Source organism: Cygnus olor, chromosome Z, assembly GCF_009769625.2.
Source record: "Cygnus olor isolate bCygOlo1 chromosome Z, bCygOlo1.pri.v2, whole genome shotgun sequence".
Classification (NCBI taxonomy): Eukaryota; Metazoa; Chordata; class Aves; order Anseriformes; family Anatidae; genus Cygnus; species Cygnus olor.
In genome coordinates, this window is record NC_049198.1 from 71,861,900 (window position 1) to 71,877,522 (window position 15,623).

The 15,623-nt window shown below is 45.3% G+C and overlaps 1 protein-coding gene across 1 annotated transcript; it reads right to left on the reverse strand.

Annotated features, from left to right (window-relative positions):
- Nucleotides 1-12,742: 12,742 nt before the first annotated feature.
- Nucleotides 12,743-13,962, reverse strand: MRPL50 (mitochondrial ribosomal protein L50). Its single transcript, XM_040540381.1, has 2 exons — nt 13,813-13,962; nt 12,743-13,264 (listed from the first exon to the last, which is right to left on the reverse strand). The coding sequence occupies exons 1-2, from the start codon at nt 13,920-13,922 to the stop codon at nt 12,871-12,873; spliced, it is 504 nt and encodes a 167-aa protein (XP_040396315.1). The 5' UTR covers nt 13,923-13,962; the 3' UTR covers nt 12,743-12,870.
- Between the last annotated feature and the right edge of the window lie 1,661 nt (nt 13,963-15,623).

Consider the following 15,623-nt stretch of genomic DNA (forward strand, 5'->3'; position numbering starts at 1 on the left):
GGTGTTGTTATGTGATATTTGTACACAGATTTTTTTCATTTTTGAATTTATATATCTTGAGAAAAAAAATCACTTTTACCTTTTCTTACCATAAAAAGTGCTTCTACAGGTGGGTCAGATTCTGATCTTAGTAAGCTCAGCATAGATCTGAAGTAATTGCGTACATTTAATTCAGATGAAAATAATGGTGATCAGGAATCTAACCCAAATGAAAATGATACTATCAACAAGTAATAAGCATCCAGCCTTGATTCAGTGAGCTGCTTAAACATTCCTTAGCATTATGGACTTCAGTTAGCTGTGCAGTTTCCAGACTAATTGGCAGGATCGGAAGTGTATCCTTAAGCATCTTACTGAATCAGAGCCTGATTGTTCTGGTGTGGGTGATTGTGCTAGTTATTGAAGAATAACTAAAATGACATACTCGGTCTGCAATATAGACAGACTGGATGTGAAAATTTATAGTAGTAGCTGATAGCATGTGAGCTGACTATATCATGTCACTAGATCTCTGTTCCTCCCTGAGGCCCAGCTAAAGCTCCCAGTGAAACCTGGCTTCAGGAATTGACTATGGGGATATACAGCCATCACTGTGGAGCAGAGGCTGTGCTTTAAGTGTTTCATAACTTCATCATAGATTTGTGGGGTAACTAGTAACACTGGTGCAAAGGAAAAGTGATACCACTTCTTCGCTGAAGTGGCATTACTGGGCATTCAGATTGGCATGACCAAGAAGCCAATTTTGCCCTGACATTGTAGTTTTCACCAAGGGGCTTTGGCAAATCAAAAATAAAAACAAACAAACAAACAAAAAATACTAAAACTGACACAGTCTGTAATATAGCAGTCTGCATATTTTGTAAATCCTGCCATACAGAATTTATATCAATACTGCTATTTTAAAATTCAGAAACATTGTTCAAGGAATAAAAAGATAATGGGGGGTGGGAGGGGACATGCAGAGGGGAAAAGAAAAAAAGAGCCCATATGCCATGGCTAGTACTGGGGCAAAGGCTTCATTACATGACTTTTCACTGTTTCTAGGCTTTTCCTGCATCTCATTCTTCTAGCATGGTGATAACTGCTGTGTGTCTCCCTTAAAGAATGGAGCTTCTGTCTGTACTTTTACTGGAATGTTTACCTCACATTTCCATTTTGGTTCTTCTTGGCTTTTTTTGTATATTTTTTCCAAAACAGATGAAAAGAAAAATCAAAAAAAAAAAAAAAAAGTGTAGCCTGGTCTCAGTTATTTGCCTGTGACACAAAGAAAATGTGGGATGTCTGTGTCTTGACATGCAGTGATTCTTCTAGGTTGGTATTTTCTTGTAACTCTACTGATGTCTGGTTCAGTCTTAGGAATACAAAGATCAGACTTGGACCATGCAAGCTTTCTGCAGCCATGACAAATCACTGATTGTGTGCTGAGTCACCCACTACAACTTTGATCCAAATTCCACTGAAGCTGGGAGAAGACTGCTGCTGAATAAATTTGGCTTTGGAGCCGGTCCTTGTCCTGTTGCTTTAGAAAGGTAATAACATTAGGAAAGCTCATCACCAATGAACACTCCATTTAATATGCCCAGTCAGCAGCACCTAGTCCATTCATACTGCAAGAGGTTATCAGTGGGATTAAATTCTAAAATAAAAAATATATTACACCCTTTATATTCTTTATATTCTGTAAATACTCTTTCTGTTCTGTAGCCCTTTATATCCTGTAGCCTAGTTTTCACAGCTATAGTGCCCAGCGTTATGGGTCTTCTCAGTGTGCTGTTAGCACAGCGTGCATCTTGCATTCTTGGTTAATGGCATCGACAAAATTGGTAGTGACGCTATCCCCCACTGTTTAGCCGCTAGCACGATGGCATGGACAGTCTTCCTGAAGGTGGAAAACATGTTTTTGAATTTCCTCCCCATCCCTGAGGATGAAGAATTATTTGAATCAGGATTTTCCACTTCCTGAAGCAGTGCTTTATCCTTACAGTTAACGTGCAGGGTGGTAAGAAGCCCCCTGCTCTCCACCATGAAACAAGCGAGCCCTGCTCTGTTCTCTGATGTGTAGGGATGCCTCCTCCTGGAGAAGTCTGCAGGTAGATGCAGATCCATAAGCATGAGCACGCTTATACCTACGTTCTGGATGACTGGAGAGATGAAGCTGGGCCTGTCTCACGTTAGATTTACAGTGCCCTCAGCCTTTTCCAGTTGACAGATGCCCCCCTTTATGGACAGTTGAAACGTAACAGTACATTTTATTTCCATGTGTATCTCTCCCTTCAGGAACAACATATACACCTCCTGGAACCTGTGACCCAGTGAAAAATCAGTCTCTAAATAGCCTTTGGATTTTTATTTTTTTCAGTTCCTGTTCTGAGGAAGAGTTATCTCAATGTGCCGTGTACAGCGAGTTTAGGCAGCTTCTGTACAGGCACTCAACAGTGGCTTCTGCAATCTACTGTAAAAACATATTGTCTAAAATAAATACTGGCAGCAGTGCCTGAACTGCCTGTTTGGGCAGAAGAGACCCTTCTGGAGGGCTGTGGCCTCTCTCTGTCCCCCAGGCAGCACTCCTGCTGTACCCACAACTGTTGTTCTGGCTCCTCCCGGCATGTAAGCTGTGTCTTGTGCTGTGCAAAGGCTTTGGAACATGACTCGGTATCAGTAACAGCCTTCTTCTGCTTTGGTTGAGTACCTGTGTGAAGGGAAAACTGGCACATTTCACCAAAACCAGAACAAATAAAGTGTTTGTCCTCCCCTAGACTTGAATGCGCATGTCCTACAAAACTGCTCTCACTGAAAAGCCTCAGGTGTTGGTCAGCATCTTATGCTACGGACAACTCAGACTGCATTTCAAATGGATACAAACAAGGCCTGCCTGGTTTGCAACCTTGCACCTCTTGGTAAGAAGAGCATCATTACTTCTTCCAAGCTCACTTGAGGCACAAACCTAAGGCTTAGGACAGATGTTGAGCCAAAGCAAAGAGAATAATCACATGAAAGCTTTGAAGATCAATGATACGTGCTATGCAGTTATGGACTGCATACCATCTGATCAGGTCCCATTTGTTTTCCTCCATCTACTACCTATCTACAAAAAAGCAAGTTGTTACAGAAGCCAGAAATGCAAACTTTAATACTCTAGGGCAAGGGCTGAGACCTCAAGAGCTTGTACCAATTCTACGTGTTAAAACTGTAACTGTTTAATAGAGTAAATTCATATTTATTCCTATCTAAGGAAGGAAGCCCTCAGGTTTAATTCACCTGAATTAATGTTGCTTTTAATGTTGCCCCTGAATATCATGAAAAGATTCTTCCTCTGGATAATGATTGTTCCACTGTTTTGGAAAATAGGCTTTACATGTTGCATAAGTGAATCAGCCACCACTAGTTATAAAATGCACTCATAACAGTTGATGTGTTTTAATTTAGGAAGGCTGACTGCCAACTGGGATACAGAGAAAGGTTTTCATTAGCAAGAAAATGATTCCTGGGAGGAGGATGAAAGATTGACACTACTTACTCAAGTCAGTCATTGGCACTGTATTTAACATGTCACTGCATTTGACGTGTCACTGCATTTGACATGGTGTCACTGTGTTTGACATCTCGTTGATGCTACCTTTACAGGTGAGCAGAGGGCCCCCTGGAGCAGGTTATGCCAACCTGTGTTTTCAGAGCTGCCTATTACCTCTCTGTGTTTTGGGTGGCCGCAGGCTAATGGTGTGTAGTGAACAAGTGGCAGAGTCAAGTCCAGATGGATGTGCAAGGTACTCACAGTCACATCCTATTTTACTAGCCAGTGGAGCAGCTTCCCTGCTGTAAGATTCTGTCAGGTTGTCTTTATGCTGCTACTGTAAGGCCAGCTATTTTCTCTTCTAAGGGTGTGTTGTGGTTTAGCCCAGCTGGCAGCCAAACACCACACAGCCGTTCGCTCACCCTCCCCCCTCCCTCTCCAGGATGGGGGAGAGAAACGGGAAAGTCAAGTCTGTGAGTTGAGATAAAGACAGTTTATTAAGACAGGGAAAAGAATAACAATAATAATAATAATAATAATAGTATTAATAGTAATAATGTGTACGAAATAAGTGATGCACGATGCAATTGCTCACCACCCGTTGACCGATGCCCAGCCTATCCCCGAGCAGCCGGCCCCCCCTCCACCCCGGCTAGCCACCCCTATATATTGTTCAGCATGATGTCAGATGGTATGGAATACCCCTTTGGCCAGTTTGGGTCAGCTGTCCTGGGTCTGTCCCCTCCCAGCTCCTGCTGCATCCCTAGCCTGCTCGCTAGCAGGACAGAGCGAGAAGCTGAAAAGTCCTTGGCTTGGTGTAAGCACTGCTCTACAACAATTAAAACATCAGCATGTTATCAGCGCTCTTCTCATTCTAATCCAAAACATAGCACCCTGCCAGCTACTAGGAGGAAAATTAACTCTGTCCTAACTGAAACCAGGACAGATATCCACCCCTTATTCCATACCATTTATGTCATGCTCAGGTTACACTCTTTCCAATACCTTCTAATTAATCACCATTTTCATCTATGATATATAGCAACCATGGTAGCGATGACATACAGTGTTATATGATAATTAACATACTACAATTCAACTCATGGGCTATTCTCACCCAATATTAGGTCCCCTTGAGGTACACACCGGACCTCCCCATTCTTTTGCATTACCCACCAAGTGCATACAGGTCCCTGGGCAAAAGCAATCCCACGAATGGGTTTGCCTTTTCCTGAGGCAGGAGTAGCCCAGACTGTCTTACCCAGCATGTTTCTTACGTGCACTACAGGAACTTTATCCCCTTCTACAGTGCGTAACAGGTTTGATTGGGCAGGTCCAGCTCGGTTGGCAGATCCTCTAGTATTGACTAACCAGGTGGCCTTTGCCAGATGTGTTTCCCAATTTTTGAATGTCCCAGCACCCATTGCTTTCAGTGTAGTCTTTAACAGTCCATTGTATCGTTCAACTTTCCCGGAGGCTGGTGCATGATAGGGGATGTGATACACCCACTCAATACCATGTTCTTTGGCCCAAGTGTCTATGAGGTTGTTTCGGAAATGAGTCCCATTGTCTGACTCAATTCTTTCTGGGGTGCCATGTCACCACAGGACTTGCTTTTCAAGGCCCAGGATAGTGTTCCGGGCGGTGGCATGGGGCACAGGATATGTTTCCAGCCATCCGGTGGTTGCTTCCACCATTGTAAGTACGTGGCGCTTGCCGTTGCGGGTTTGGGGGAGTGTGATGTAATCAATCTGCCAGGCCTCTCCATATTTGTATTTCAGCCATCGTCCTCCATACCAGAGAGGCTTTGACCGTTTGGCTTGTTTAATTGCAGCACGTTTCACAATCATGAATAACCTGTGCTATAGTGTCCATGGTCAGGTCCACCCCTCGGTCACGAGCACATCTGTATGTTGCATCTCTACCTTGATGGCCTGAGGTGTCATGGGCCCATCGGGCTATAAATAATTCACCTTTATGTTGCCAGTCCAGGTCCACCTGAGCCACTTCAATCTTAGCAGCCTGATCCGCCTGCTGGTTGTTTTGATGTTCTTCAGTAGCCCGATTCTTGGGCACATGAGCATCTACATGGCGTACCTTTACAACCAGGTTCTCTACCTGGGCAGCAATATCTTGCCACAATGCAGCAGCCCAGATGGGTTTGCCCCGGCATTCCCAGTTGTTCTGCTTCCATTGCTGTAACCACCCCCACAGGGCATTTGCTACCATCCATGAATCAGTATAGAGATAGAGAACTGGCCACTTTTCTCGTTCAGCAATATCTAAGGCCAGCTGAATGGCTTTCACTTCTGCAAACTGACTCGATTCACCTTCTCCCTCAGCAGCTTCTGCAACTCGTCGTGTAGGACTCCATACAGCAGCTTTCCATCTCCGATGCTTTCCCACAATACGACAGGACCCATCAGTGAACAGGGCATATTTCTTCTCATTTTCTGGTAGCTTGTTGTACAGTGGGGCTTCTTCAGCGCGGACCACCTCCTCCTCTGATGATATCCCAAAGTACTTGCCTTCTGGCCAGTCCATAATCACTTCCAGGATTCCTGGGTGACTGGGGTTTCCTATTCGAGCCCGCTGAGTAATCAGTGCAACCCACTTGCTCCATGTAGCATCAGTTGCATGATGTGTAGAGGGGACCCTTCCTTTGAACATCCAACCCAGTACCGGCAGTCGGGGTGCCAGGAGGAGCTGCGCTTCAGTACCGACCACTTCCGAAGCAGATCGAACTCCCTCATATGCTGCCAATATCTCCTTTTCGGTTGGAGTATAGCGGGCCTCAGATCCTCTGTATCCCCGACTCCAAAACCCCAGGGGTTGACCTCGAGTTTCCCCAGGTTCTTTCTGCCAGAGGCTCCAGGTGGGACCATTCTCCCCGGCTGCGGTGTAGAGCACATTCTTTACATCTGGTCCTGTTCGGACTGGCCCAAGGGCTACTGCATGAACTATTTCCTGTTTAATTTGTTCAAAGGCTTGTCGTTGCTCAGGGCCCCATTCAAAAGCATTCTTCTTACGAGTTACTTGGTAGAGCGGGTTTACAATCAGACTGTAATTTGGAATATGCATTCTCCAAAACCCCACGACACCTAGGAAAGTTTGTGTTTCCTTTTTGCTAGTTGGTGGAGACATAGCTGTTATTTTGTTGATCACATCCATTGGGATTTGACGACGTCCATCTTGCCATTTTATTCCTAAAAACTGGATCTCTCGTGCAGGTCCTTTAACTTTATTTTGTTTTATGGCAAAACCGGCCTTCAGAAGGATTTGGACTATTTTCTTCCCTTTCTCGAAAACTTCCTCTGCAGTGTCACCCCACACAATGATGTCATCGATGTACTGCAGGTGTTCAGGAGCCTCCCCCTGCTCCAGCGCAGACTGGATCAGTCCATGGCAAACGGTAGGGCTATGTTTCCACCCCTGGGGCAGCCGATTCCAAGTATATTGGACTCCCCTCCAAGTGAAAGCAAACTGTGGCCTGCACTCTGCTGCTAGAGGGATGGAGAAAAATGCATTAGCAATATCAATTGTGGCATACCACTTGGCTGCCTTTGATTCCAGTTCGTACTGGAGTTCTAGCATGTCCGGCACTGCAGCACTCAGTGGTGGCGTGACTTCGTTCAGGCCACGATAGTCCACTGTTAGTCTCTACTCACCATTAGACTTTCGCACTGGCCATATGGGACTATTAAAAGGTGAATGGGTCTTGCTGATCACTCCTTGGCTCTCCAGTTGACGAATTAGCTCGTGGATGGGAATCAGGGAGTCTCGGTTGGTGCGATATTGCTGCCGGTGCACAGTTGTGGTAGCGATTGGCACTTGCTGTTCTTCAACCCTCAGCAACCCCACAACAGAAGGGTCCTCTGAGAGACCGGGCAAGGTAGACAACTGTTTAATGTCCTCTGTCTCTAAGGCAGCTATGCCAAAAGCCCAGCGGAACCCTTTTGGGTCCTTGAAATATCCTCTTCTAAGATAGCCTATGCCAAGGATGCACGGAGCATCCGGGCCAGTCACAATACGGTGCTTTTGCCACTCATTTCCGGTTAGACTCACTTCAGCTTCCAATACAGTTAACTGCTGGGATCCCCCTGTCACGCCATAAATACAGATGGGCTCTGGCCCTTTACAGCTTGATGGCATTAGAGTACATTGTGCACCGGTGTCTACTAAAGCCTTATACTTCTGTGCGTCAGACGTGCCAGGCCATCGAATCCACACAGTCCAATAAACTCGGTTGTCCCTTTCCTCCCCCTGGCTGGAGGCAGGGCCCCTCTAGTCCTGGTCAGAATCTTCGTTTCTGTGTTTAAAAGACTGCCTGCTAGAAGTTGGAGCAGCAAACTTTTCAGAGAACCCCTTTCTCCCGATTGTTTTCTTTTGCAACTCACGTACCCGTGCCTCTAGGGTCTCAGTAGATTTTCCATCCCATTTTCTCATGTCCTCTCCATGGTCACGTAGGTAAAACCACAGGGTGGCGCGGGGTGTGTACCCACCATATTGTCTTCTTTGCACGGATGCACGTTTACCCCTAATAGCCGAGACACTGGTTTGTACAGGTGGGGAAGAAAATACACTCTCTTTAAGTTGGTGGACCTCTTCAAAAAGTTTCTCCAAAGTATTCTCTTTTAGTTGGTGGCCACTGGTTCGTTCAGGTGGGGGGGAAAATAAATTCTCTTTAAGTTGGTGGACCTCTTCAGAGAGTTTCTCCACAGCCAAGACACAGGCCTGTAGGGAAGAGGAGAGATTTCCTTCGTACTCCCAGAGTTGTTTAGCCATGTCACCCACTGTGGGATCTTCACCGTCTTTCCAGGTTATTATTGTCAATGTGCTGGCCCATGATGATGGTGCATTCCATACAAACTTCTGCCACATGGGTCAAGTACACTGGACTTCATCTGGATCTGTGGATGTTTGTGCGTCGTCTAGGTCCTTATAAATTACTTCCCGTACGGCTAATTCCCTCAGGTACTGAATTCCCTTCTCCATGGTGGTCCACTTGACTGGTAGACATACAAGTTCTTCCTTGTAGGGATACCTTTCCTTCACAGCTAACAGGAGACGCCTCCAGAGGCTGTGAGATCGTGCTCCATCTCCAAGGAGGAAAATTAACTCTGTCCTACCTGAAACAAGGACAGGGGGAAAGCTTGGTTTCAGGCTATGGAACAAGCACACACCCTGCACAGCAGTGTAGCCTTTTATTTCCGTCCCCATGGGGCAGCAGCCTGTTCCACGTCCTCCTCAGCAGCACTGTACTTACAGAAGGCATGGACTCAGCACCCTTTCTCCACCAGTCACAGAGCTTTGAGGATGAATGCAAGCATGACCACTGCAGAAATACACTTTGTGGCAGGTGAAACAGAGTGCAGAAAAGGACAAGAGGAATAGGAAACACTTAAATAGAATGGAGTGAAACCTGTATTAAAAATAATAAAAATAAAATCACAGAATAAAAGAGTCTCATAAAATCAGGTATCCAACCTATTTACTGACATACCACGGTACTACAGACAGAGACATTGCAGTAGCTGAGTGAAGTTGTGCAGGATGGGGAACATTTCCATAGTGTAAGTCTGTGTTTTGCTCAGACTTTGCAGCAGGAATTAGGAAGGCAACACTGAATAAAGGCTTGAAAGGGCTCAGGATCTTCGAAAAGACAGAACAGTTCAATAAATTGTGAAATCAACTAGAGCCTGGGGGAATTCTTCGTCAAAGAAACAAATAAATAAATAAAATAAAAATAATTCCATTTTAAGTTTGTTTCCGTACTGGAAGAGGACTCCATTGTCAAAAGGAAGAGGAGATAACGAAGTAGGTTGTGTTTAATAATAGGAGTTTAATGTGACTGCATTAAACAAAATTAACACTAGTTTTACAAAAATGACTTCTTACCATGAAGTATAGCAGTACTTGGGCAATTCAGTGACTGAAGCTTTCTAGAACAAAATCATAAGTTCCCATCAAACCTATCTCTGCAGGAGATGGAAAATAGTACAATGTTATTGTGAAACACCTTTGGTGTCTGAAATATGTCGGTCTACTTTTACTAAGAGCATGAGCTTGAATTAGCTCAGCCAAGCAACATTTGGACCTAAAGCGTACTTTTGGAAAGAAACTTCTGGTACCTCATTTTTACCATGTTCTCCACCTTAGTTTCCTATGTGTTATAAATGTTATTTGTTTTAGCACTCCTGCAAAATACAAAACTACTACTATAAAGCCAGTTACTTCAGTTTACAATGGCTTGGCACAAAAAGGCAACTGTATGTTTTCACTTTCTGGCTTTTCTTCCCTGGTGAACAGTTCTTTTTTTCTCAGAAAGCCGTATTTACAGATCCTCCCTTAAAGTCTTCAATTCAAATGCCCACATTTGATCGTTCTTCCTTTCATATTAGTCCTTGCAGCTTCTTGCTCTAGTGTGCTGGTGGAAGAGTGAGGCTTAGACCTCAGAGGAGACGCATGTACAAGGAGACAATAGTATCTTTCCTTTGATAGAAAGACATAATTTCATGGTAATTTCCAATGCATTGCTCCCAGATAGCCCATAAAGCAGATGCGTGTTACATACCTTCTTACTACATCCAAACCCATCAAAGTGAAAAAAAACAGCATGTAGAAGTGTTCCTCTACCCAGAGGAGATAGCAGAGCAGTTCAGCATGCTTCAGTTCACAGAAAGCTTAGACTTCCTTACCAGCTGAACCCCCCAGTTTTACCCCAAATGGATCTTCAAAAAACAAAACTCAAAACTACAGAAAATTTTATGGCACAGGCTGTGATTCTCAGCTAATACTTGCTTTTGGTGTGTCCATCTAAACCCACTGCTAATTTGCAGTTTTGTGCTGCTCAACTGCTTCATTTTTATTACAGAATCACAGAATCACAGAATCGTCTAGGTTGGAAGAGACCTCCAAGATCACCTAGTCCAACCTCTGTCCTAACACTAACAAGACCTCCACTAAACCATATCACTAAGCTCTACATCTAAACGTCTTTTAAAGACCTCCACAGATGGTGACTCAACCACTTCCCTGGGCAATCCATTCCAATGCCTAACAACCCTTTTGGTAAAGAAGTTCTTCCTAATATCCAACCTAAACCTCCCCTGGCGCAACTTTAGCCCATTCCCCCTCGTCCTGTCACCAGGCACGTGGGAGAACGGACCAACCCCCACCTCGCTACTGCCTCCTTTAAGGTACCTGTAGAGAGCGATAAGGTCACCCCTGAGCCTCCTCTTCTCTGGGCTGAACAACCCCAGCTCCCTCAGCCGCTCCTCCTAAGACTTGTTCTCCAGACCCCGCACCACATTCGTTGCCCTTCTCTGGACTCGTTCGAGCACCTCCATGTCCTTCTTGTAGTGAGGGGCCCAAAACTGAACACAGTACTCGAGGTGCGGCCTCACCAGAGCCGAGTACAGGGGGACAATCACTTCCCTAGCCCTGCTGGCCACACTGCTTCTTATGCAAGCCAGGATGCTGTTGGCCTTCTTGGCCACCTGAGCACACTGCTGGCTCATATTCAGCTGCCTATCAACCAGCATTCCCAGGTCCCTCTCGGCCAGGCAGCTTTCCAATCACTCATCTCCCAGCCTGTAGCGCTGCTTGGGGTTGTTGCACCCCAGATGCAGGACCCGGCGCTTGGCCTTGTTGAACTTCATACAGTTGGCCTCAGCCCATCGGTCCAGCCTATCCAGATCCTCCTGCAGAGCCTTCCTTCCCCCGAGCAGATCGACACACGCACCTACCTTGGTGTCATCTGCAAACTTACTGAGGTTGCACTCGATCCCCTCATCCAGATCATCGATAAAGATATTAAAGAGGACCGGCCCCAGCACTGAGCCCTGGGGGACTCCACTAGTAACCGGCCTCCAACTGGATTTGGCTCCATTCACCACAACTCTTTGGGCTCGGCCATCCAGCCAGTTTCTAACCCAACGAAGCGTACGCCAGTCCAAGCGACGAGCAGCCAGTTTCTTGAGGAGAATGTTGTGGGAAACGGTGTTGTGGTTTATTATAAATTATGTTGTTACATAAATTATGTGGTACTTAAAAACATTTAGAGATGTTACATATACCGACCTCATAATGCTTCTCTGAAGAGGTCTCTTCTCTCCCAACATGGGCCATATGCACACTAAATATTGTAGAAAATGTCCTAGTGTAGGGCATACACACCACAGATTTAATGCACAATCGGTGCTCAACTACCTCTCTGCACACAGATTTATCTATTTATCACACTGTGTTCTTCCACAAGCTACAGGGAAGGGACTTGTTAACAGAGAGCATTCTGCAGTGCCAATGAAAACACCCTGTCCCCTTTTTCACCCTGACAGCAAGCATTTAGCATGCTAAAACCACTCTGCAATTCCACAGGACTCTAAAGGATACAAGAACGGGTTTCTTAAATTTCTTCAGAGCTAAAGAAGCAGTGCAAGAAGTTTGCTGAATAATGAAACTGAGCACCATAAGACAAAAGCTGCAGTTTCTAAACATGTTTCAAGTGGAGATGGGGTTCAGAGGAGTGAACAGTATAATCCAGCACATTTCTCCTAATTTCACTGCTGTCTTCTCTGATTACAAGCCTACATAATCAGTACCAAAGGAATTAAAAAACAACATTAAGTAATAGTTATTGCAAGGATCAACAGAATTCAGAAATATGAAAATACAGCCAGAGAATGCTACAAGCTGCTTTGATGGCAGTCACCTTAATGGGACTGTTAAAAGAGTTCACCATTAACGAGCTCATAGATTTCAGAGTTCTACTTGGTACCCACTATGGCCATGTAGTAATTTGTAGTAGAAAAAGTGGAGTTTTATTTTAAGACTATGTCTGTGATGGGTTTTAGAAACATTTCTGACATGATTTTGAGTCTCAAAAGGCAGGGGGAGAATGCTGGCATACCTCCCCACACCTTCCCCTACCAAAGTCTGCCAGGCTAGTCTTGGTAGCTAAGTTGAACACCACAGCAAAACACAGTAATACACACTTTGTAAAATCCCATTACACAGTTCAGAGCCAAAGGCAAGACATTTATGAGGCGCAGGGAAGAAATGCAGGAGCTGGTCCTCTCCATGTATGCCCACTAGGCTCTGTAGCTGTTAGGCAGCAGGCCAGAGGCCATAAAGCAGACATTTTTACCTTTACTGACCACACTGTGTCACTGTTTCATAAAGAACTTCTGCTTTTTCAGTATATAACAAACAGAAACAATGAAATCTCAAGACAACTAGATGAACTTTTATTGGTGATACTCATATACTTGGTTGATATCACAGTGAGAGGGCTGTTTCAGCTCTGCAATTCTGCCTTAAGAGCACAACCAAAACAAAGCAGTGCTTCACAGCAGCACTCACTGCTCCCAAGAAATCTTCAGGTTTGGGGGTAGCTCTGAGGCACGCAGTTCATCAAACTTGGACCCCTCCTTCACAGGAGTGCTATAGAAAGTCAAGACATCCTGGGCACTGCACATCAGGTGGAGCTGTGAATTGGGGACAGCATGACCAAGTTCTGCTGCCAGCTGAGCCAGGAGCCGAAACTTTAGCTTGTTTTCTTTTAGGGACGCCTGCTGCCACTGATCAGGAAGCGAGGGTCCGAAAATCTTCCTGACATGAGACTCGAGTAAGCTCTGTATATCCTCTGGAGGAACATAATTTCTGCTGCGTGGTGGGGGACAGATCACACTGGGTTCAGTCTTCTCTTCAATGATTGCATCTGCTCCTGCTTCTACTTCTTTTTCCTCCTCCCTGTTGACATCAGACATAAGTATTTTCAGTTTCTTGGCTACTTAAGCTGAAATCAGAGCATGTTTCTATTCCTAATCACTTAAAATGACGGTCTGACAAGAGTTTACACATCCTACAGACACAGCAGGTCCACTATGAACAAAGTGCCACAAAGGTCCAGAAGAACAAAAGTGCCTAAGCTAGACTATTGATTTTGCCCCAGCTGCTGCTTGGCAGATGTTTTTTTTGTTTTGTTTTGTTTTTTTCTAAATAGAAATCACTTGCCTCCTTTATTTTATTAAAATAAGCAAGTAAAAATCCTAACCAGCTTACTGACTTGTTACACAGCCCCAGCTCAATTTTCTAGTGGACTGTGAAGATGATAACTCAAAAACAGTAAGTGCTACCACAGGAAAAAACAATTCCTATACGCTTATAAATAAATAAATAAGCAAATCGGTTTCAACCAGAAAACAAAGCCTACCCCCAGCTATTGGGTCCCAAACGCCCCCCGGTGCCCACGACAAACCCTGCAGCCCCGGCGGCCAGCGCCCCCCACCAGCCGATACCTGCGGGCGCCCCAGAAGAGCCGCCGCGGCACCGACACCAGGCCCCGGCCCCAGCCGCAGCTCAGCCGCCGCCCCGCCGCCACCATCAGCCCCCTGGCGGTCGCCGCCATTTCGCAGAGCCCTTCCCCTTCCCCTTCCCTCCCGGCGGCCCTCCGTGACGCCACTTCTGCCCGCTCCCGCCCTGCCTGATGGGAGTTGTAGTGCCGGGTGTGATGGAAACAAGGGGAGGTGCTGCTTCTGTCAATAAAAGATGGGCACGAGAGTTTAAGACCCGTTTTCCTATTTTATTTAATTAAATAAATTCGTTTTACACAGTGAGGGGTGATGCCACAAAACTCAGCCAAAAGACACACCCGTGCTTTGATTCCCATGTAGTGTACATCTCTTTGCCCTGGCCACAAAATGCAAATAAATGTCGGGGCCAGGCACAGCCTCCAGCCGCATCTAGCACAGCGTTGGTGACAGGTGTCCTGCGAAGGAGCAGGAAATCTTTAGCCAAGACACAGCTTTCTCTTGCTGAAGTGAGAGGTTCAGGGAAAACTCTTTTCCACCCTTAAGAGACGCATCACACTGATACATGGCACAGCAATGAAATACGTAGCAGGAACAGGAGTTTATTTGAACTCAGGTGTATGGAGACCTACAGGACAACAAATGAACCAAAAAAGAGGTGTTCATGGCTCTGCTATGGGCTCCTGGAGTGCTTTTTGGCAAGTCACTCGATCTTCCTTCATGGTTACATCAGGACAGACTAAATGCACACACACACTGATTACCCAAGGATTGGACCTTTGTGAAAGAGTTTCATTATGTATTGCCTCTCTAACACAGTGGTTGCTAACACACACACACAAAACCACCACCAACATCAAAGTTATGAGAAATGGATTCTCCCTGCTTTCCCTTTCCTTGCTGGCAGGAGCAGTGGATGTCAGTGGTAGTGAGGAGTCGAGTGCTGCACTTGGTGGCTGTGGCTGCACAAGCTCAGTCCTCCGTGGCCCTAGAGGGCCTTCATGTTCAGGTGACCCTGGAGGTAAAGTCATACTGCCTCTCTTCCAGGTGAGATGTATGAGGTTTCTGAGACGGAGCGCATAGCATCTTCAGGATTTTATGGTCTTTACTGCTTGGTGGGCTGCTCCAAGGCTTTACCAGGTGGTTAGTGTAGCATGTCAACCAGTGAATATCCTGATATGACTTTAGTTCTGCTTTTTCTGCCATTTATGGCAAAGCTGCATTTTTTCATAACTGCCTGACAGTGCTTTTTCTAACAGAGCTTAGCATCACAAACAACTAGTTGGCAACATATCAAAGGTCAAAATGTGGGCCTTCAACATCAACCTAATTATTCAAGTTATGCCAACTGGGTAGGCCAAGATCCTTCCCTGCACGTTTAATGTTAATTACCATGAAAATGCCACAATATAAGCACCAAGGTAAATAGGCTTCGGACAGCACTAACTCAGCCTGTGCAACCCTAAGTCAGTGTATGGCAACCTTGCTGAGCTGAACCAAGTGCATGATTCTGCAGAGGACCAAAAGTTTTTTTGTGGTAATGTTGTTTAACAGTCTGGAGTACAGTGTAGTGCTTGTCACATTCATCTCTGAACTTTTTTTCAGTTTCTGACTTCATTTAGCAGAATTAACATCTCCAGTTTTATCACTATTGGATTATTTAACTTAGATCTCCTCAGGATTTCCCAAGCTCACCAACAATAGCACTTCAACTTAATTTTTGCACCGGCGACTGAGAACCACGGAGGTGTGAAAGAGACTGAAAAGTTTATACAGAATAAATATTGGTGAGACAGAGA

Excerpts from the sequence above, each read along its gene's own strand:
- MRPL50 (XM_040540381.1), bottom strand. The coding sequence starts at position 13,922 with ATGGCGGCGACCGCCAGGGGGCTGATGGTGGCGGCGGGGCGGCGGCTG. Across the intron at positions 13,265-13,812 it reads CTCTTCTGGGGCGCCCGCAG|GGAGGAGGAAAAAGAAGTAG; the intron begins GTATCGGCTGGT and ends TGATGTCAACAG.